This window comes from Rhinopithecus bieti, unplaced genomic scaffold (assembly GCF_001698545.2).
Source record: "Rhinopithecus bieti isolate Rb0 unplaced genomic scaffold, ASM169854v2 scaffold_56845, whole genome shotgun sequence".
NCBI lineage: Eukaryota > Metazoa > Chordata > Mammalia > Primates > Cercopithecidae > Rhinopithecus > Rhinopithecus bieti.
The window spans coordinates 1,214,275-1,237,104 of record NW_016823722.1 but is presented as its reverse complement, the minus strand read 5'-3'; the positions used below and the strand labels follow the sequence as shown (position 1 = coordinate 1,237,104).

Genomic DNA, 22,830 nt, shown 5'->3' with positions numbered 1-22,830 from the left:
CTATGTGTCAAGCACTGCACTTTACACAAAGCTCACAGGGTACAAACGCAATGAGGGTGGTTCTCTGAAGGCATGAAGAGAGTACTCTTGCCATCAGAAGAGGAGTGGAGGTGAGGTTTTAAAACTAACAAAATATGTACATGTACAATATAGCATTTAATAATTGCTCAAAACAAATTAGGTCAAGAGGCTATTTGACTGCAATTAACATTTGCACTCACAATGGTGCTGATTTCCAGGGCAGTGGTTCTTAGCCAGAGGTGATTTTGCTCCCAGGGGCCATTTGATAATGTCTGGAGACATTTTGATTGTGACAGCCTAGGCAGGGGATGTTACTGGCATCTAGTGCATAAAGGGGCCAGAGATGCTGCTAAACATCCTACACTGCACAGAACAGTCCTCGACAACAAAGGATTATCAGGTCTAATCATGTGGTTGAGAAACCCGACTCTAGCAGGTGTATGAGCCATTGAAAATCATCACTGCCATTTATTGAGCCCTTACTATAAGAAAGCCTCTGTGCTAAGAGGCTCATTACCTCATGTAAGCTACTCATTATCATATCAACTAGGGGATACAGTTATTTCCATCTTAAAATGAAACTTGGGCAATGGCAAGAGGTCCAAAGACACAAGGCTGATAAATTCAGGACTCACGCTCAGATCTTTTACTTCCAGACTCTATAGATTTCTAAGAAGGCTCACCTTCTACTGGAGGTTAGCCTAGTTCTTAGTTAACTTCTGCAGAGCTGAGGAAGAGCAAGCGTGCTTACATAACCAAAGCTTGCTAAATCCATTTTGGATGATCTTGTGAGCATATTATCCTTTCCCACTGAAGCAGCCTCAATATGAGTAAGGCATCTGTCAATAAGCCACAGACTTGCAAAGATGCTGGTGATGTAAATATCCCTCCTGAGCTGTGCACTGGGGTATAAATGTCCTTAGTTTGACTTGACTTTTTGGAACCCCCTATATGTTCTCTTAGTTTGGAGTGTAGGCACATACAGCCAGGATTGTTCATCTTTCCAGGGTAGCACTCTGCGGATCACAGGTCGTTAGTGTCTTCTGCACATGTGTTTCTCCTTCTCCTCCTGGTATCAGAAAATCTGACCATAGTCTCTATTTTTTGAGGAAATTCAAAATTGGAATATAACATTTTTAATAAGATGAATTGCACAATTAATGACCTTTGGAGACAGAGAATAATTAGTTTATCTTGGGGGCTAAGGGATATAGTTACTTATTTTGTTTGAAATTTTCTTAGTCTTTTGTTTGTTTCTTTCCACTTCAAAGCCCTGAAACCTCACTGAGGCACATCAGACTGACAGGGGCACTAATTTTTTATGGGAAGATGCAGTTGACATGAAGTTCTAACTGCAGCATCACCCCCCTTGGAACCATTCTTGCAATGTGATTGTGTAGAGGAGGGTGGCAGGTGTCCAGTACCTTGCTCTGTTAACTGTACAGCTCGCTGCTGAGTTAGCATGCTTCAGTGTCAGACTTTGCCTTACCTCCTGACTGATTTAAATTAATACCCTGGGCTTTGCACCTGCAGGAGCTACAGAAGCTCAGGTGACATTTAGCAGAACGTACTAGATAATTACCGCACATGAGTGCCTTTCTTCACGAGCTGGAGAGAGTCTCTCTTGTGCTTTTGACATGGTTTTAAGAGAAACTTTTAGGTATGCCAAAAATATGTGAAAATCCAAATTGCGAATACAAATACTTTTCCTGAAATGGAGTTCACAAGTGGTTTCTGAAATAGATTTTTATTTATTTGGATATAAAGGCATCTGAACAGCTTTAGAAAATAATTTGTTTCTTGCATATTTCACCCTAAAACCAGCCTAATTGGGGAAGTAATTTTTTATTCAAGAAAAAAAATTGTTTTCTCCTCTAATTGGTGAGTTTACACTACTAATGACAATTATTTTGATAGCTTATGAATATTTTCTATTTATCTCTTTGAATATCTGAAATATATGTCTATTTGAATATTTGAAAGCTACATGTTCCCAGTTTATCTTCTTAGTAGCTTCTTAGCAATCTCCCACTTCTGAATGTTTTACAGAGCATACACTTATCCTTATTGAAGAATTTAAAGCAGGTAAGCAATCCAGTATACTCAACCCCCCCCAACTATGTTGAGTATAACAATTAGAATACAAGTGTGCTGGATCTAACACAAGTTTGCTCCGGAGAAGTAAAATCCTCTTCTTTTGTAAGAAAAAGGGAACAAACATTGTGTCATTTAAATGGTCACTTGTTATTCATTAGCATTTTCCTCAAAAATAATTTCAATTACAAAGATAATGCACATATTATAAATATTCCAGTAGTAGCGGCATGTATGAAATCAGAAGGAAGCATTGTCTTTTCTACTCCACAGAGTAACCTCTTTAATAATCATCTTAATGGATGTTCCATTATTGCATGTCTACTGTCTACCACACACTGTGCTAAGTGAGAGGTATGAGGACAAGCAAGACAAGGCCACAATTGTAAGAGGCTTAGCTAGATCCTATCCACCTCTGAGCTTCTGTGATTTTATTAAATAGCATGTGCAATTCTTGAAAGAAAGGATGACTTTTTTCTGACCTTTGAGGCAAAATTAGGCACTTAGCAATATACCTTGTCTGTGGCCATCTTTAATGTAGGTGATGGCCCACTGGTGTTTGTGATTACTTTATTTGAGATGGTATGTTGGAATTCTAGAAAGGACTAGTAAAAATGAATCATTCTTTCCTTCATGCAATATTCACCTAGTGCACCCTAATGCCTGGTGTGGTTTTAAGCACTGCTGATATAGCAGTGAAAACAACATACAACTTACTCAATAGAGGAGAGAGATATAGACAATGACAAACATTTTAAAAGGTAAAATAGATGTCGGATTGAGTCCCACAGTGAAAAATAAAGTTGGGAAGGACAATAGACAGTGCCAAAGAATGGGTGCAGTTTTAAAGAGAGTGAGCAGGACTGGCTTTACTGAGTAATGTTAAGAGGTAAGAGTGTGAGCCATGTAGGAATCTGGGGGAAAAGCATTTCTTCCAGAAGGAAGATGGAAGAAGATGCTGAAGAGGAAGTATTCAAAGAAGAACCAGGAGGTTAGTGTGTCTGAGCAGAATCAATGGATGGGAAGCCACATGACACAGGTGGAGATGCAGCAGGGTCAGGCCATGTGGAGCCTGAAGGTGGTTGTAAGGAATTTGGCATTTAGTCTTAGTCTGATGGGGAGCCATCAGGGGCTGTGTAGAGTTGGACAACTACAGAGTTTGAGCAAGTCCCCAAGATGGCTCTCGCTTCTGACACCACCTGCAAGTTCACGGGTTTCCAAAACTACCCTAAGATTTAGTAAGTCACTGAAATGACTCCCAGAGCTCACCAAAACTTATTAAACAGAGTTATGGTTTATCACAGTAGGGCATAGAGAATGAAATCAAGCAAGCAAAGAAGCACATGGGAGGGAGTCCAGAGAAGTACCAAGTGTGGAGCTTCTGTTATCTTCTCCCTGTGGAATCCAGGCATGCTGCTTTCCTCCTACCAACATGTGACATTACACATGGAGCATTGTCCACCTAGATGCCCCTGAGCCACCACTCACAAAGATTTTACTGGGCTCCATTATGTACGTGTGATTGATTGGTGGCCCACGTGGTGGATCTCAGCCTCCAGGCTGGCTAATACCACATGACCTGAAGCCCTTAGCTTGAGTCATATTGTTCCTATCTGTCTAGCTAAGTTTCCAGGCAGGCAAACATTACCTTGCAGGAGATCCTAGCCAAGGGCTATTTTTAGACAAGGTTAAATTCTTCTCTGCGCTAGAGGTGTTAAGCAAAGAAGTGACATATCTTTTTTTTTTTCTTTAAGACTTTCTCAGGCTAAAACCAGTTACAGGGTATTGTAGTACTCATGTGAGGGACAAGAATGGCTGTAGGCATGTGGGTAATGGTGAATATGGTCTTAAGTGTTGGATAATGATAGGTTTTTAAGCTAAAGCTAGACGGATTTACTGACAGATTGGATGTGGACTAAGAGGGAAAGGGAAGTGCTAGGCACCCTCCAGGAGCAGCTAAGACTGCAGAGAAAGGGTGCAGAGTGGGCACTGGAGCTGAGGATTTTCCAGAGGTCAGTTTTGGAAAGGCTAACTTCAGGGCTCATTCAGCAGTTTACCCCACTTACTAAGCCGCCGTTTCATCCTGTCAGGGATTAGTAAAGCTACACGTTGTGTTTGAGTTTAGAACTGTTAAAAGCACGCTAATTCCAACCCATTTCTTATAACTGCTACTGCAGGAAGAATGTGTGAAAATGCTTTCTTCACACAAGGAGTTAGATCACATCATAAAGCAAAATGGAACAAAGTGATTTCCTTTGACTTTATGCATATCATAAGTGATAAAGAACAGACACAATTAATAAACAACCACTGTCTGTTATACTAGCTTTGTTCTATGACTACAGATAGTAGTTCATTTATTCTTTTGTTTGTTTGTTTTTCCACAAACCTTCAAGTCCAGACAGTAAGTATTACAATTTACATCTAAAAGGGATAGTGAAAGTCTCTGTGCATATTTGAGGGAACTCTGGCTGTTAGGAAACCTGTGCTAGTGACGATGAAATGGCAGGAGGAGGGCCACAGTGTGGCCCTGCGCAGTCTGCACTGAGGCCTTTCTCTTCACTCTGCACTCCAGCTAATAAGCTTTATATCTCATAAGGTGTGCTAATCCTCCAGCACAGACACTGTACTTCACTGGAGCTGGAGAAACAAAACACCCAATTTTTGCATCCTAGGTTTCTTTAGTTAAAGCTGATCCTTTTCTTAGAGGGCAATTCCTATTTCTGAATTCATATTTTCATTCTCAAAGAAGAGGTTTATTTTATTCTGTTTTCAGCCACCCATGAGCCTCCACATCACTCTTTCTCCCAGTCACACACATTCCATTCCCATACATCTTCGTCATTATTGCTTCCCCACTGCTGTTCTGGGTTGCGAGCCGCCCCCATTTCCTTCAAGGCAAGTATGTGGTTGTGCCTCTCTCATGAGGTTTTTCCAGAGTCCTGTTCTCTTTGGCTTTGACATTTTAAAGGGTTAAGATAGCAACAACAACAGATTCTAATTAAATGCTTATTTGAGGTCGGATCCTTTGCTAAATACAAAACGCAATCTCTCACCATCCTGTGTGCTTTGGGAGACCTTGTTATTCACGTTTGAAATAGGAAGTCATGGAGACTTTGAGAAGTCAAGGAACTCGTCTAGGGTTGTGATTGCATCATGGGAGGGAGCTGGGATTGAGACTTCTTATATTCCAGACGCTGCTCCACATCACCTGGAGCAGGGCTCTAGGAACTAGACTTGTGTTTCCAAAAATGTGGCATGATTTTGGGCAGTACAGGTGATGTTAAATAAATGTGAGTCTCACAGTGATAAGGTCATTTTCTTTTCTGTTTACTTTCTGATCCTTTTGGTTGAATAATGGAGAAACCATTCAGTTGGATGCTGCATGCCTGACACACATCTCTAAAACTTTCTAATATACTTGTGTTACTAAGAAGTGAGCAAGCTTCTAGCTCAGATCTTTGACAGCAAGAGGATGTAGCAGAGTTTTATAACAATTTTTTATTTATTTATGTATTTTTTTTTTTTTTGAGATGGAGTCTTGCTCTACTGCCCAGGCTGGAGTGCAGTGGCATGATCTCGGCTCACTGCAACCTCCACCTCCTGGGTTCAAGCAATTCCTTGCCTCAGCCTCCCAAGTAGCTGGGATTATAGGCACACGCCACCACGCCTGGCTAATTTTTGTATTTTTAGTAGAGACAGGGTTTCACCATCTTGGCCAGGCAGTCTTGAACTTGTGACCTTGTGATCCACCCGCCTCGGCCTCCCAGAGTGCTGAGATTACAGGTGTGAGCCACCACGCCCAGCCTTTTAATGTAGTTTTTAAGTCTGCTTTCAACTTATAACAGGGGATACTGGTTTGATACTGATGTGATGATTCCAACTTACAAAAATATATTCATTTAAGGAAAATGAAGCAAGTTGATTAAAAATGAATCACCTAGGTGGCAGAAAGGTTTGACAGCCATCATGAAAGTTGTATGTAAATGATGGATGTCGACAGCTGTCCCATGCTCAGAAGCCTGAGTGGCAAGTGATACATGATGTATTATCTTACATCAATTCCCGTTTCTCACCCTACCAGTCATAGAAAGGGCTAGGAAAACTATTGAAGCAGCAAGTGGGGCAGATTGCCCTGATCTCCAGTGAGCACACACACGGGGCACTAGGAGAATAGACTGCTGCTTTGTCTTAAGCTGAGATCAACCAGGCAGCAATGCCAGTGATTGGAACAGGAAAGACAACAAAGATAGTCAACTGCAGAATGTCCTTGTCACCTCAGTCTGTACTGAAGCAAGTTCCCTAAACTCACACGCTGCCCTGTATAAAAAACCTCTTACCACGTACTCGTTACTTGGGTTCTCCCTTGTCCTCATTTTAGTCTATTTCAATGATTTTCAACTGGGAATATTTGTCAATGTCTGGAGACACTTTTGGTTGTCAAACTGTGGGGTACTACTGGCATCTAGTGAGTAGAGGCCAGGGATGCTGCTCAATATCCTACAACGCCCAGGACAGCCCTAATAGCAAAGCATGATCGGATGACGTCAGTGTTGCTGACTTTAGTAGAGCTGAGATCAAGTCCATATTACAAGCTCCTTAGAAATTCCTCCCGAATTTATTCCTCAAAATGAAGCTCTTAGAGCCTACATGGCTAAGCCTCTTGCTTCTTCATCTTGTGTCTGTGCAAGTGTGTTGTGTTGTTGGCCTTGCTATAGCCCCAGGGATGGAGGGAGGGGATTGTACTCCACTTGTTCAACCTGTATTTTTTTTTTTTTTTTTTTTGAGACAGAGTCTTGCTCTCTTGCCCAGACATGAGTGCAGTGGCGTGATCTCGGCTCACTGCGAACTCCGCATCCTGAGTTCATGCCATTCTCCTTCCTTAGCCTCCCAAGTAGCTGGGGCTACAGGTGCCCGCCACCATGCCTGGCTATTTTTTTGTATTTTTAGTAGAGACGGGGTTTCACTGTGTTAGCCAGGATGGTCTCAATCTCCTGACCTCGTGATCCACCCGCGTTGGCCTCCCAAAGTGCTGGGATTACAGATATGAGCCACCATACCCAGCTTCAAACTGTATTTTTAGTTTGCCTTGCTTTCACAGACAAAAGTAAACATTCTGTGCTTTTTTTTTTCTTTTAATTTATATCCCTCTCTGTCAGGTGCTTCAGATCTGTTTCTCTCAGGTTTTTGAATACCAGATTTTCATTTTCCCAACGCTGACACCCACCCCTCTTCTCAACTGTACATTTCCTTTTTTAATTGCTGCATCAGTATGGCTCATGCAACCATGATATTATTCTCAAACGTTTTGCATATGTAGATCTTGTCTCTCCAAATTAATTCTCAGCTCCTCAAAGAAAAAGCTTATGTTTACATCCTTCACAGCGGCTGTTATGCTTTGTCTCTGGTAGGTGTAACGAGTACCTTATTCTTTCAATTATAACGTAATTGTAAATGTAAAATACAACATTGATTTAATAGCTGCCTTGGCAGGGGTGGAGAGAAAGAAAAGCCTACCTTAAATATACATGTTGGCCGGGTGCGGTGGCTCATGCCTGTAATCCCAGCACTTTAGGAGGCTGAGGAGGGTGGATCACCCGAGGTAAGTTCGAGACCAGCCTGGCCAAGATGGTGAAACTCCGTCTCGACTAAAAATATAAAAATTACCCAGGCGTGGTGGCAGGCGCCTGTAATCCCAGCTACTTAGGAGACCGAGGCAGAGAATTTCTTGAACCCAGAAGGCAGAAGGGTTGCAGTGAGCCGAGATGGTGCCACTGCATTCCAATCTGGGCAACAGAGCAAGACTCTGTCTCTCTCTCTCTCTCTCTATGTATATATATGTACACACACACACACACATACACACGCACGTTGAGGTCAAAATGTGTTCTGCTTTTGGCAATGTCCATATATTCTACACACACAGAGAGAGAGAGAGAGAGAGAGAGAGAGAGAGAGAGAGAGAGAGAGAAATACAGAGAGAGAGCCATGTGCACAGAATACATCTTGGAAGCAAGAAAATATGAAACTAATTGGCTTACTGATTTCAAATGTTTACTTATTCATTCTGTCTACCACGAGATAATTTATTTTAGTTTTCATAATTTCAGCCCCATTAGTATTTTTCTAATAAGATATGTTGATGTGCAATGTTTTGGGCAAAAGGAGAGAACAGAGTTTCTGAGGTTGGGCACTCAGTGCGTATGAACCATAGTGTCTGGGTCTTGAATCTTCATGGTACCCAGGACCACAGTCCTAGGACATGCACACTTGTGCTCTGTCCACCAGGCTCAGCCCCACAGGCTTCCCCTCTTCCCACCATCTCCCCGACGTGTTGGCTTCACTTAACCTGTGTCCCACCTAAAAGCTTTATATGTGCAGTTCTGTCTGTCAAGACTGCTCTTCCTGCCTTCTTTCTCAAACCACTCCCCTCCCCAGGGTAACTCAATGAATTCTCAGTGTCAGTAAAAGTTGCTCAAGGAAGCCTAGGTCAGGTTCCCAGCTATTCCTTTCCTAGCACTGCCTTCTGCTTCACAATTCATTCTACAGTTATTTATTGAGCACCAAATGTAAACCCAGCCATGCTCTAGGCATTAGTGGAAAAGCTGTGAATATATCAGAACAAAATCCCTGTCTACAGGGAGCTCACATTCTGATAGAGTAATAGAAGCGCTCTTTACTTGAAGATATAATTGTGTACTCTACATATCCTATTTAATACTTGCAGTAAGTCTAGGTGAGAGTTCTTAGCATTACGTTTGTTTACATATGAAAATGCAGATTTAGACAGGTTGGATAGCTGGCGGTAGGTCAGAAAGCTGGTGAGATGCCAGGCCAGCCAGGTGATCCCTGGTCAAACTCCTGCATTCTATTATGTTGCCTTGACACATATTTGGTATGTGGAAGAATGAATGGTTCCCAACATTTTCTGAGCTATTGGTTCCCTCTGGACTTTTGAATAATGGAATAATCCATGATTTGGAGTGACAGGCATTTCATTTAGGCAATTATTGGGAAACTCAAAACTATACCTGCATCTATATGGCAGCAATATTATTATATTTGAATGCTTATCTTCACAGAGGAAATTAGAAAGACCTAACTTAAACTTATTTTTTAACCTTCTCTGGGTTTCCAATCCACTGGTTTCCATTAATGTAAGGAGTGTCGGGTCACTTGGGACTACTTTGGATACAGGAAGAGCATCCAGGGTAAAAATCAACGAGTAAAGAGAAAGGAGGAATCGGGAGCATCAGAAGTCAAAGCAGGTGGCTTTGCTATTCTGCTAAAGGGTAAACCCATTAGAACATCTTTGTTCTGTGTTGAATTTTCTCTGGAGACGAGAAGCAGACATGGCTGTATGAGGTTATGTAAGACCATTAGCTTGTTTGATGTACCTTTCTTTTCACTTCCTTTTTTTTTGGTTTGTTTGTTTTCTTCTCACTGCCCTGGGGAGTTAGCTCATCATACGGTTTTGATGGAGGCATGTAGTAACATTTTAGAGTGTTGTAAAGCTGCTTATGTAACAGTTCCAAACACATCAAGTAGGAGGGGTGGATACGATAAAAGGACTTGTGGGTAGAGTATAGCAGAGACCCGATGGAAGAGCATCGGAAGGTCAGTCTGTGGTCATTAGCATCTTCATGGGTCAGGTTGTCCAATGAAGGACACATGCCTTTGAGCAATAGGAGCAAAAGTCCTAACAATTTACACCAAAGACCTCATTTCTGTTCTATTTAGAGCTCTTAATGCATTTTGTGTCTTTACTGCACAGTGGTGATTTCTTGGTCAGATCTGGTTGATTAAGGCCTTTTGACTCTCACAACTTAAAAAGAAAATGAAACAAGTTGCTGACATATAAAATTCAGATGTCTTCACATAAAAGTCAGGAAGTCTTGCTTCTCTTAAACAATCAGAAACTATGAGTACCTTGGACGCGTATTTCCCCATTCCTCCACGTTGACACCTGACTAGGGCTGACTTCTGGCTCCTGTGCTTAGACGGGACCTGTGCTCTCGGCTAGCTGTGCTCCCTGTACCCTTGGTCATAGTGGGTTTGAGCATTCATGTTCTCTGCCTGAACTCTAATGGAATTTGAGGTTGTGTCTCCTGTTCTTTTCTGTTAGTGGCAAGTGGTGTGTGTGTGTGTGTGTGTATGTGTGTGTGTGTGTGTGTGTGTGTTCCAGATCTTCAGGCGGAGGAGAGGGAAGTCTGTGTACATTAAAGAAGAATGTTTGGTACTATAGTTGTTTTGGTTTCATTTGTTTTTGATAACAATATTATTTTAGAGATTTAAATGTCATTAAAGGAAGGTTGTAGATTTATTACATTTCTTAAAAGTGGGCATTGGGGGCCGGGTGCGGTGACTCACACCTGTAATCCCAGCACTTTGGGAGGCAGAGGCGGGCAGATCACGAGCTCAGGAGTTCGAGACCAGCCTGGCCAAAATGGTGAAACCCCATCTCTACTAAAAATACAAAAATTAGCTGGGTGTGGTGGTGCATGCCTGTAATCCCAGCTACTCAGGGGGCTGAGGCAGAAGAATTGCTTGAACCCGGGAAGCGGAGGTTGCAGTGAGCCAAGATTGCGCCACTGCGCTACAGCCTGGGCGACAGAGCGAGACTCCATCTAAACAAACAAACAAACCAACAAAAAACACGTGGGCATTGGGTAAGAGTGATTTTCCAAGAGTAAAATGAATGGGTTATGATATAGATTAAGCATTCCACCACTAGTATTAAAAATAAGATAGAATAGAAAATAATAGCATGTTACAGATTGATGATAGATTGATAGGTATACTGGCTAAAAACTAAACTTTATTTCCTATGGTGGGTTGCAGTTAACAAAGACTTTGAAAGCAACTAGATTGTCCAAGTTGGAGAAACATAGCTGCAAGGTTTGGTATTAATCTGTCACACTACAAGTGTTTCTGAGTAACAGGTGCTTTCATTACTTTTGGAACCAAGGTTGGCATTTAAGGAAGTAAATAAATATACAGTGACCTCTGCCCCAGGGGAAACCAGTGGCCACTTTTTCCTCTGAAAGAACTGATTAGGATTACTTCCTTCTCTTAACAAATTAATATTTCTGTATTTGATGGAAAAAAGATGTATGAAAAACAAAACCTTACAGAATTGGATGCCAAGCAATAGAGTTAAGTTTGTATGGTGGCTTAAAAAAGGACAAGGTAGCAGAAAGGGTTTAAGTATTTTGAGATGTCTTCAGGGAAGAAATGAGACTTTATTGAAAATGCCTTGAATTTCAGTTTCAGATCTTCTTTGGATTAAAATGACTTAATAATTAAAATTGCATGATCAACCTCATGAGCTAGTTCTTTAGATTAGCTTATTGAAAGAGCCATCATTTTTTTCCGCTGTTTCTTATTCTGCTTCTTTTTTTTTTTTTAGTGGCGGGTGAGGGGGGATGGTGCCTCTCTCTATCACCCAGGCTGGAGAGCAGTGGCGTGATCTCGGCTCACTGCAACCTCCGCCTCCCAGGTTCAAGTTATTCTCCCTGCCTCAGCCACCGGAATAGCTGGGATTACCGGTGCCTCCTGCACCATGCCTGGCTAATTTTTGTATTTTTTAGTAGAGATGGAGTTTCACCATGTTGGCCAGGCTGGTCTTGAACTTCTGACCTCAGATCATCCGCCCACCTTGGCCTCCCAAAGTGCTGGGATTACAGGTGTGAGCCACCACACCCAAACTCCCTCTGTTTCTTCATACATGGCACATATTCATAAAATTCATGAAATTTAATTCAAATTTAATGGGTTTTGGCCCATTACTTAGGGCATGCCTTGTATATAGAAAGCTGTCATTTGGCTGTGGTACTGGACCAACTGCAAAACATTAGATACATCTTCCTCGTTTTATTGCATTAATTGCATAGACTGGGCTAGACTAAAAAAAATTAACAGTAGTTTAGGCTGAAAATTTGCTTAGTTTCTATGTTGTGTTAAACAGTTCTTTAGATGGGAGCAAAATTCAGGCACTGAAGCCACCGTTCAGTTTTTCAGCAAGAAATTCTGAAATGGAAGGAGTGGCATTGTGTCTTAGAATAATCAGGCCTTTAAAAACCAGCAAGCAAACAAAACAACCTCTTAGTTTACTGTTGGCATATGTATGTATCAAATTCAGAGCTTCTTTTAATATCCCTGCGTATGATTTTGTCCAAGTTCTTTAAAAATATTTATAATAATTTAATATATTTGAGTGTAGTTTTATATATATATATACACACACACTAAAATGTATGTATAGCATATATATACACACACATATATACCAAATATATTTAAGTAAAAAGCATTTATTTGTTTCTTGCCTAATTGTGTGTACCAGTCTTCCTTTATTAATGAAATTTATTTCTCTTTGTTTACCTTTACCATCTGAGGTACAGATACCCTTCTTCTTAACGCTTGATGTTAATTATCAAAACCATACAGCTTTCTGTGAAGAACTTCTCTAATGTTCCAAATATTAATTTAGCACAGTCATACTCATTGCAAAAAAAATTAACTGCATTTGATCCATCACGTTGAATGAAAGCTGGAGTAATATTTGATCTAGGATTTTAGGAAGGAAAGAATCCTTAAAGCCATGGTCTGTAGGGAAAGCGAGAACAGAATCTAAGAGATATAGAATCTTCCTCTCCCTCTGCACTAGCAGTTTCTGATGAGGAGCTATTCACAGCCTGTACAAAGGAATGTGCTTGCACAGGAATTTCTCTTTGAGGGTGGTAAGGTGAAGGATAGGGAAGGTGAAGTATTTATTATACTGAAAATCAAGAAACAGCTTTTTTATTAAATTTCTCTTTTACTTTGTGATAGAAAGTATTCAGCACAGGTTAGCCTGGAGTCCCTTGGTCCCCTGCCCTTGTTAATAACAATTAATTGAACACTTTGAACACTTCGATTCTAGTTAACTTTGTTTAGCAAATGTGAACAAGAATCTTAATCTCATAAAAAATAATAAACGGGCACAGCCTAGTGGAGTATTCCAGGATTTTAGTGCATTGAACTTCTAGGCGCTGGATTTTCAGAAGCTATTTTGTTTTTGTTTTCACAGGATGTGTGAGACTGGTGAAGGGCTGTTTATCTTTCAGACCCGAGACGGGGAGGCCATCTATCAGAAAGTCCACTCTGCTGCCTTGGCCATAGCCGAGCAGCATGAGCGCTTGCTACAGAGCGTGAAAAACTCAATGGTATGTTTGGAATTTCTTCCTCGTGTCCCAGTGCCTATCACTGCAGAAAGCAATTGGCTCATTTTTGTGCTGGAAAATATGGTCAGCATTATTTGAGCAGATGATTGATTCTTCTTCTCAATAGTGTATCACTTGGATTAAATGCCATTCAGGAATGCCTGATGTAGGCCATTGGTAACATCTTAACCATGCATCCCCATTATCTACTTTGCAACTCAATCGTAAGGGTGTGTAAAATTAATTTGCGTGTGTATAGACATCTGTAGACACAACCATGTGGATCATCTACCTATGGAGATATGTCTTGCTATATCAGAAGTTATTTCAAATGTCAACAGAGGCCAGAGAGAAAAATGTAAATGAAAGAAGAGAGCTGAGGGAAACTGGAGTGAAATGTCAAAAGCCCAAGACCAGACAACTGTTGACGTGAGAACATGAGATTGTGACATCTATGTGGGTAGATCACTTGATTTTTCAAGGGAAGCCAAAGATATGAGTCTGTGTGTAATACCTGCCAGTTGGTAACTGTTGGAAATTAATTCTAGTTAAGACTCTAACACTTGGTGGGTCAAAGAGAACCTGTCTGCGGGTGAACTGCTACCCACAGTCATGCATGTGCCGTCTCTTATAGTCATTGGTATATAAAGATGCCCAAACACACAGCATACATAAACATGCCCTCAGAACGTTTACTCTTTGCTTTACATTGTGCTAGGGACTTGGATTACACAAAGAATTATGTTCATGAGGCCAGGCGCGGTGGCTGACTCTTGTAATCCCAGAGCTTTAAGAGGCTGAGGCAGACTGATCGCTTGATCCCAGAAGTTTGAGACCAGCCTGGACAACATGGGGAGACCCTGTCTTGATAAAAATACAAAAATTAGCCAGCCATGGTGGTACACGACTGTAGTTCCGGCTACTCAAGAGGCTGAAGTAGGAGGATCACTTGAGCCCAGGAGGTAAAGGCTACAGTGAGCCGAGTTTGTGCCACTGCACTTAAGCCTGAGTGACAGAGCGAGACTCTGCCTCAAAAAAAAAAAAAAAAAAAAAAAGAATTATGTTCATGAGTTTCTTCTTTAAGGAGAGTAAATTCATGAAATCATAAATCATAAATGAATGCACAACAGTTAAATAATGCACATCATGCATTGTGGCTGCAAACATATACATAGAGCTTCACATCTGGAAGGAAATATGCAAAACAAAAAGAAATTGGGTTGGCATGGTAAGATTTGGGTAGTTTGAAACTTTACGATCGAAACATGTGGGGTGGTTGGATTTAAAGAGTGGAGGGGCAAAGCATGCCAGTAACGTGATCTGTTCCAACACAGCCTTGGGTTATTTCCAAATGACATCTACAGGCAGCACTCCAGGATTTTAGAGCAGGGGTCAGCAAAGCTTCCTGTAAATGTTTTATGCTTTGTGGACTAATACGGCCTGCAAGTACTTAACTGCCATTGTAGCACAACTGCAGCTATGGGAAAGATATAATCAAATGAGCATGGCCATCTCTCAAAACAAACTGGATTAATGGACATTGAAATACAAATTTCATATAATTTTCACATGTCATGAAATATTACTCTTCTTTTCCTTTTTTTTTTTTTTTTTTTTTTTTTTTTTTTTTGCATATGGGTCATTCAGAAACAGTCAGGAGGCTGGATTTGGGCCACAGGACAGAGCTTATTGTTGGAAAAGAGCAAGTGCTCCCGTGAGCCACTGCTGACATAGCATTTTTGAGAAACCAGGCTTGAAGACTTGTGTATGATCTCAGAGATGGTGGAGGTGGGCATGCTGTGGAGGAGGCATGGATTGAATTAAGGGGTTTTGATGGTGGTTTTCATATGTCAGCTTGACTGGGACACAGGGTGCCTGGATATTGGTTAAACTTTCTTTTGAGTGTGTCTCTGAAGGTGTTTCTGAATGACTGTAGCATTTGAATTGATAGATTGAGTAAAGCAAATTGCCCTCTGCTATGTGAGTGGGCCTCATCTAATCTGATGGAGGCCAGAATAGAACAAAAGGGAGGGTAAGAGAGAATTAGCTCTCTTTGTGGTCTTGAGGTGGGACATTGGTCTCCTTTGGCCTTCAAATCCAGACCAGAAATCATCACCATTGGCTTTCAGGCCTTAAGACTGCAGATCTTGATATATATATCCTGTTTACTCTGTTTCTGGAAAACTGTGACTAATATAACTAATTTAGGGGTAGACATAGATAAAACAAGAGATAAATTTCAGTGCTATCATACTGTGTTCAAGATCATGACCCATGAAGCCAGACTTAGTTCCAACAACAGTTCTGAAACTTTCCAGCTTTGTGGAGGAGAACAAAGTTCTTGATATCCCTGAGTTCCAGTTTTATCCTTTGTAAAATGGGAGCGGTAATAGTATTTATCTTAAAGTCTCCTCTCTCTCTCTCTCTCTCTCTCTCTCGCCATCTCTCTCCATCTCTCGCCATCTCTCTCCATCTCTCGCCATCTCTCTCTCTTTCTCTCTAAATGTCTAAGTAGAGCAAATGTAAAATCAGATTGAGAAGGAATGGGGAATGATATAATTTAATAGATTTTAGAGAATTAGAAACTACTATAAGAAACTCTAAGAAATCATTATATTTATTACTTTCTTATTTCAAAAGGAATCTACACATTATTGAAAAATTGTAGACAACACAGCAGAATAAAAAGAACATAGTAAGTCATCCTTCTGCCTGCCAGACAGGAATACACCTGTTACTGACTTTTGAGTGTGTAGCTTTCCAGTATTTTAACTAGGTGGATGTAGGAAATACAATTATATTGAATACATTGCTTGTGCTAGCTTTTTGCAAGAAAATATCTATATATTGTCTCATTAAATATCATCCGCAACATCATATTTTGTGATCCTATTTTATTATATGGATATTTCATAGATTTATAAAACTATGCATCAAGGTTGAGCACAGTGGCTCACACCTGTAATCCCAATATTTTAGGAGGCCTAGGCAGGAGGATCACTTGAGACCAGAAGTTTGAGACCAGCCTGGGCAAAATGGTAAGTTTTGGTCTCTACAAAAAATTTAAAAACTAGCCAGGTACAGTGGCTTGCACCTGTACTCCCAGCTACGCAGGAGGCTGAGGCAGGAGGATCCTTTGGACCCAGGAATTCAAGGCAGCAGTGAGCTAGGTTCCTGCCACTGCACTCCTGCCTGGGTGACAAAGGGAGACCCCATTTCTAATATATATACATATATATATGGTCATATATATATTTATTTATATATGATCACATATATTTATATATGAGGTTTTATATATATATATATATATAAATATGTAACAACAACAAAAAACCTGTGCGTCAGCTTGACGCTCAATCTGTAGGCATCAATGACTATCTGTTTAAGATAAATTCTTAAAAATTGATTGCTGAATCAAAGTCTGAGAATGCTTCTAAGTATTTGCTTTTCTTTCCAAGTAGCCTTCCAGGAAGACTTTCTTTTTGAACTAATACAATGTTGGTATTTATTTTCCCACGTACTTAGGAATTCTGGATATTTCAATAAAGAGACATCAGTGGATGGATGGAGAGCGACAGAGGGAGGGGAATGCAAGAGAGAGCGAAAGCGAGCTGTGAAGTTGAATTCAGGTCACTTAAAACTTACAGGGCAACATGTCATTGCATTAGGGTTGTGCGGCTATTCCATTAGCTCCCTTTAGGCACCTCAAGAAGTTTGTCTAAGATTGTCTTGTTTGTAGAGCCATCAATTAGCATAAATTGTTTTGTACTTGAAAGGCGGGTTCTGCATGCTCATGCACATGTTTTTCCATTTACAACCTCATTATTTCCGCTAAAAATTAATCAGGAATATGAGTAAATCGTTTGGATTATCCCTTTGCAAATTTAACTAGAAAATAATGTCACTTGCTCTTAATTTGCTGTGTGCTTAATGGGTTCTATAAAGTAAATGTGATTTTTAAAGCCACGGCATCCTGTTATAGATGGAAGTGAGTAAGCTTCAATGTGGGATCTGAATCTTAAGGAGTTAAACAAGGGATTGTGAAAAGCTTAAAATCAATGTACTGTAATCAGTCTCTGATTAGGGGATACCACGCTAAAATAAAACAAATGAAGGCAACATTACTGGCTCACCCTGCCTAGGTTATTGTTTTGCCCTTTCTGGTTATTAAGAGTGGATCCACATAGACCTGGCTGCATTCCCTACTAGGAATTGCTTTTATATGACTGCTGACTTGCTTCTATGAGATGGCCAAGATCATAACTGGAGAAAGATGGCAAAACTCATATCTGGTCTTAGCCTCACGATTAGGAAGCCCTAACTCACTGCAAACTGTCCCTGTTGTAAAATTCCCAAGAGTGTGTCTACAGACAGAATGCTGCAATGTGGGGCCCATACCAGGCTGAAATTACGTCCTGGAGTGAATTGATTTGAGTCAGCCTTATGACCCTCAATCCCAAAACTCATAAAGAAGGGGCCTGTGGGTCAGATAATAATGGTAACAGTTGTAGGAGGCTGAATAATGGCTCCCCAAATATGTCCACATTCGAGTCTATGCAGTCTGGGAATGTTACCTGACAAGGCAAAAGGGACTTTGCAGGTGTGATCGAGTTAAGGATCCTGAGATGGTGATGGTAGCCTGGTCTATCCAGGTGGGTCGAATATAATCGCAAGTGTCTTCAGAAGAGGGAAACAAGAGGAGTCAAACAGAGGGCAAGGCAATGGTGGAAGCAGAGAGACCGAGAGAGAGAAGGGGTGGAGAGGGAGATTTTAAAATGCCACGTAGCTGGCTTTGAAGGTGGACGAAGGGACTGTGAGCCAAAAGATGTTTGTGGCCTTGAGAAGTTAGAAAAGGCATAAAAACAGCCAGGCGCGGTGGCTCACGCCTGTTATCCCAACACTTTGGGAGGCCAAGGCGGGTGGATCATCAGGTCAAGAGATCCAGACCAGCCTGGCCAACATAGTGAAACTCTATATCTACTAAAAATACAAAAATTAGCTGGGCGTGGTGGTGTGTGCCTGTAGTCCCAGCTACTCAGGAGGCTCAGGCAGGAGAATTGCTTGAACCTGGGAGGTAGAAGTTTCAGTGAGCCAAGATTGCACCACTGCACTCCAGCCTGGTGACAGAGAGAGACTCCATCTCAAAACAAAACAAAACAAAAGGCATAAAAATAGGTTCTCCCCCAGAACGTCCAGAAGGAACCAGCCCTGTTGATGCCTTGACTACAGCCAAGTGAAACTGATTTGGGACTTCTGGCCACTAGAACTGTAAGACAATAAATTTGTGTGGTTTTATGCCGCCAATTGGTGGTAATTTGTTTCGACAGCCATAGAAAACTAATATGACAACAGTAACAAAACAAGAATGTGTTATATCTCTTCTCTGTAACAGATAATATTTTAAGGATGTTTTGTGTAATTTCTAAACCTCATGAAAACTCTTGCATTGAAGACCCCAAACCACCAGCTTAGAAGGTGGTAGGGCTCAAATTTGGAACAGGTGTGCTGGCATAACCCCCGCCTTACACTGTATCTTTGAATCAAGCCCCTAGACGTGTTTTATTTACCCTGCATGAGATTAACTCACTGCTATTTTGAAAACTCCAAATTAGTGACCAACATTTAAAAATTAAGAGCTTACACATAAATCTCTGATTTTTATATTTTCTTGAAAAGTGCAAAGCTCTGGCAGTGCTGATCTTGCATCCTGACATGGCAATGCTTAGACACACCCAGTAGTGTCTGGCCTCACACGTCTTTCTCTAGGATCTTGCTGCTGATGTTGTGGCTAATTGATGTCTATATTACTACATAAATTAATTTTCTGTTGCCATGTAACAAAGTACCACAAACTATGCACCTTTAAAACAACATCCATTTATTATTTCACAGTGTCTCTGAGTCAGGAGTTTTGGCATAGCATACTGGGCCTTCCTCTTAAGTTTTCCACAAGCCTGTAATGCAGGTTTCTGTTGGGGCTGCAGTCTCATCTCAAGGTAAAAGTGGGGAAGGATCCACTTTCAAGCTCACATGGTTATTGGTGGAATTTAGCTACTTCGGGTTGTGGGATGGAGGGCTACAGTTTCTTGCTGGCTGTTGGACAGAGGCCATTCTCAGCTCCTGGCCACATGGACCTTGCCAGCACGGCCACATACTTCATCATAGCCAGCAAGAGGCCACAATCCTATGTATCGCAATCATGGAAGGATTATTTTATTCATCTTCTCACTCTGTCATAGTCTATCCATTTTTTTTTCTGTTTTTTTGGAGACAGAGTCTTGCTCTGTTACCCAGACTGAATTGCAGTGGCGAGATCACAGCTCACTGCAGCCTTGACCTCCTCCCACCTCAGCCTCCTTAGTATCTAGGACTACTGGCATGCATCACCATGCCTGGCTCCTTTTATTTATTATTTATTTTTTATAGAGATGAGGTCTCCCTATGATGTTGCTCAGGCTGGTCTCAAATTATGGGTTTAAGCAAAACTTTTTCCTCTGCCTCTCAAAGTGCTGAGATTACAGGTATGAGCCACTGCACCCAGCCAGTCTGTTGACTAAAAGCAAGTCATAAACCCTGTACATGCAAAGGAAGGGCACCCCACAAGGATATGTCCACCAGGAGGAGGAGATCATGGGGCCACCTCAGTGTCTGTTCCCTGCACCATGAACATTTCTGGAATAATATTTACTTAGTGGTTTGATTTTTCACTTTTAAATATTTTTCCTACTTTATGGCATTTGCTAATAACACTATGTGTTTATTGAACATCTACGGTATGCCCAACTCTTTAGTAATAACAGCCACTGTTATTTTTCAGGCCTCCTACAATATAGCAGATACTTTACTTGCCTTTTCTCTAATAACCACAATAACTCTGTGAGGTAGATTCATTTGTTCACTCTCATTGATTTGACCGTTTAAACATGTTTATTGACAACCTACTATGTTCTGCTTTGTGTGGCAGGATACAGTGGCAAGTAGACACTTGAGGCCCGTGCTCCTACAGGGCTTACAATGGCAGAGAATATTCATGATCCCTGACCTGGAAGGAATCACTGTCCTATGATATAGATGAGAAAAGAGATGTTCAGCATGGTGAAGTCATTTGTCTGAAGCTAGACAGCTAATTACTCCTGAAGCCAGGAATGCAGGATGGTTTTATCTGGCTCCAAAACTCTACCTGTGGCCACGATGCCTCACTCCTTTGAAGGGTTTTTAAGCTCTTATGTCTCCACTCAGCATGGTCTTAGCATTTTCCTTTTTTTTTTTTTTTTTTTTTTTTGAGATAGACTCTCACTCTATAACCCAGGCTGGAGTACAATGGCACAATCTTGGCTCACTGCATCCTCTGCCTCCGGGTTCAAGCCATTCTCCTGCCTCAGCCACCCAAGTAGCTGGGATTATAGGCAACTGCCACCATGCCCGGCTGATTGTTTGTATTTTTAGTAGAGACGGTGTTTCACTATGTTGGCCAGGCTGGTCTCGAACTCCTGACCTCGTGATCTGCCCGCCTCAGCCTCCCAAAGTGCTGGGACCACAGCTGTGAGCCACCACACCCGGCTGGTCTTAGCATTTTCAAATGACCTTGATAAACAGAGCACCTTTCAGAAACATCTATCAATTTGTAATATATCTTTTAAAAAAATCACTGTTAGGGTTGAGCACAGTGACTCATGCCTATAATCTTAGCACTTTGAGAGACCAAGGCAGGACGATTGTCTGGGGCCAGGTGTTAGAGACCAACTTGGGAAGCATAGGGAGACCCCATCTCTAGAAAATATTTAAAAATTAGCCCAGCGTGATGGTGCATGCCTGTAGTTCTAGCTCCTGGGAAGGCTGAGGCAGGAGGATGGTTTGAGTCCAGGAGATCCAGGCTGCAGTGAGCCATGACAGTGCTACTGCCCTCCAGCCTGGGCAACAGAGCAAGACCTTGTTTCAATAAATTTTACATATATGTGAAAAATCACTGTTAAATGAAATCTCATTCATTTGTGCAGTTTTGGCTTTAGATAGCAGTCTTGCCACCTTACTATTTCTCCTCTACATTTCCACTTTAAAAATTCAGTGCATTGTTATTATTCACTCTAAAGGAGGTGCTGGAAGAAGTGGGGGTGGGCCTGGAGTATGAAGTGGAGAACTAACTGTGAATGAGGCGGGGAGGCGAGGACTGTCTTGCACCAGCTGCCAGCTGCCTTGCTGGAGAAGCTGCAGCAAAACTTCAGGACAGCTCAGGCACTCCCTAGAGCAGCTATAGCTATTTTTGCCACCTTTGAGATCAGTGTCTATGACAAAGTCTAATTTTGGAACGAGGAGTGGCAGTGTGCGGGATATTCCTCATTCCACGACTGGGCTTGTCATTTTTAGACTTTCCTTCAAGGCGAGAGCCTCAAGGTGAAGAATGCCTGCTTTTGACAGGTTTTCCCAGGGGCTCCGGGTGGGGTGGGGGGGCTCCACTGAGGGGGACATTCAGACCTCCGGGTGACTCCTGCCCGGTACTCTGGAGTCCTGATTACACACAGGCTTGAGAGTTCAATCTGAACTTTTTTTTTTTGTCGCTTCTTTGTGTTTCTTTAAGAGACTGATTTACTTCCAAGCTGGGATTTGCAAATACAATTTGCTAATGAATTTGTAGAATTCAAGTGGCATTCTTCTACAATTTTTGAAACCAGATTAATTTATAGTCAATCTAATTTTAAAAGCAATATGCTACGCGTTTTGTTTTCTTAGATATAGAGGGCATCAAAGAAATCATAGAGTCAATTTCATTACTATATAGACACTAAAGTAGACCCTTGCATGGTGGGGGTTTATGTGTGTAAATGCTCTTCTGACAACTCAGCGTCTCCTACGTTCCTTGCCCCTCCCCCCACAAGAAAATCTGTCTTTCCCTCTTCTATTTATGGGCTCTGGTTAATTGGGTTAACTTATGGATTTTTACAAATGTACTGCGTAAAGCAGTTATCATTTTCCCCCTCCTGAATTAAACGCGTTTTATATCCTGGTATATTAATTATCCTTCAAAAAACTTTTATGAAATACCTATTTACTACTTGCAAAGCAATGTGTTAGATCTTATGGAGAATATATAATAAAGCATAAAGTGTTTCCTTTATTTATTTATTTATTTATTTATTTATTTATTTATTTTATTTATTGAGACAGAAGTCTTGCTCTGTCACCCAGTCTGGAGTGCAGTGTGCGATCTTGCTCACTGCAACCCCTGCCTCCCAGATTCAAGTGGTGATTCTCCTGCCTCAGCTTCCCAAGTTGCTGGGATTACAGGCACCTGCCACTACGCCCAGCTAATTTTGTATTTTAGTAGAGACAGGGTTTCACCATGTTGGCCAGGCTGGTCTCAAACTCCTGACCTTAAGTGATACGCCCACCTCAGCCTCCCAAAGTGCTGGGATTACAGGTGTGAGCCACTATGCCTGGCATTTGTTTTCATCTTTAAAGTAGCTTACCATTTAAATAAGGAGTTCTAAATATACCCCTCATGTAACAGTGT

The 22,830-nt window shown here is 41.3% G+C and overlaps 1 protein-coding gene across 2 annotated transcripts in view; it reads left to right on the top strand.

Moving 5' to 3' along the window:
• Nucleotides 1-22,830, top strand: part of DOK5 (docking protein 5) — a 177,767-nt gene that overhangs the window by 122,096 nt on the left and 32,841 nt on the right. For both annotated transcript variants that reach the window (XM_017861735.1, XM_017861733.1), the window contains exon 6: nt 13,187-13,322. In XM_017861735.1, the coding sequence (XP_017717224.1) occupies nt 13,187-13,322 (136 nt within the window). The remainder of the gene's footprint in view (nt 1-13,186; nt 13,323-22,830) is intronic.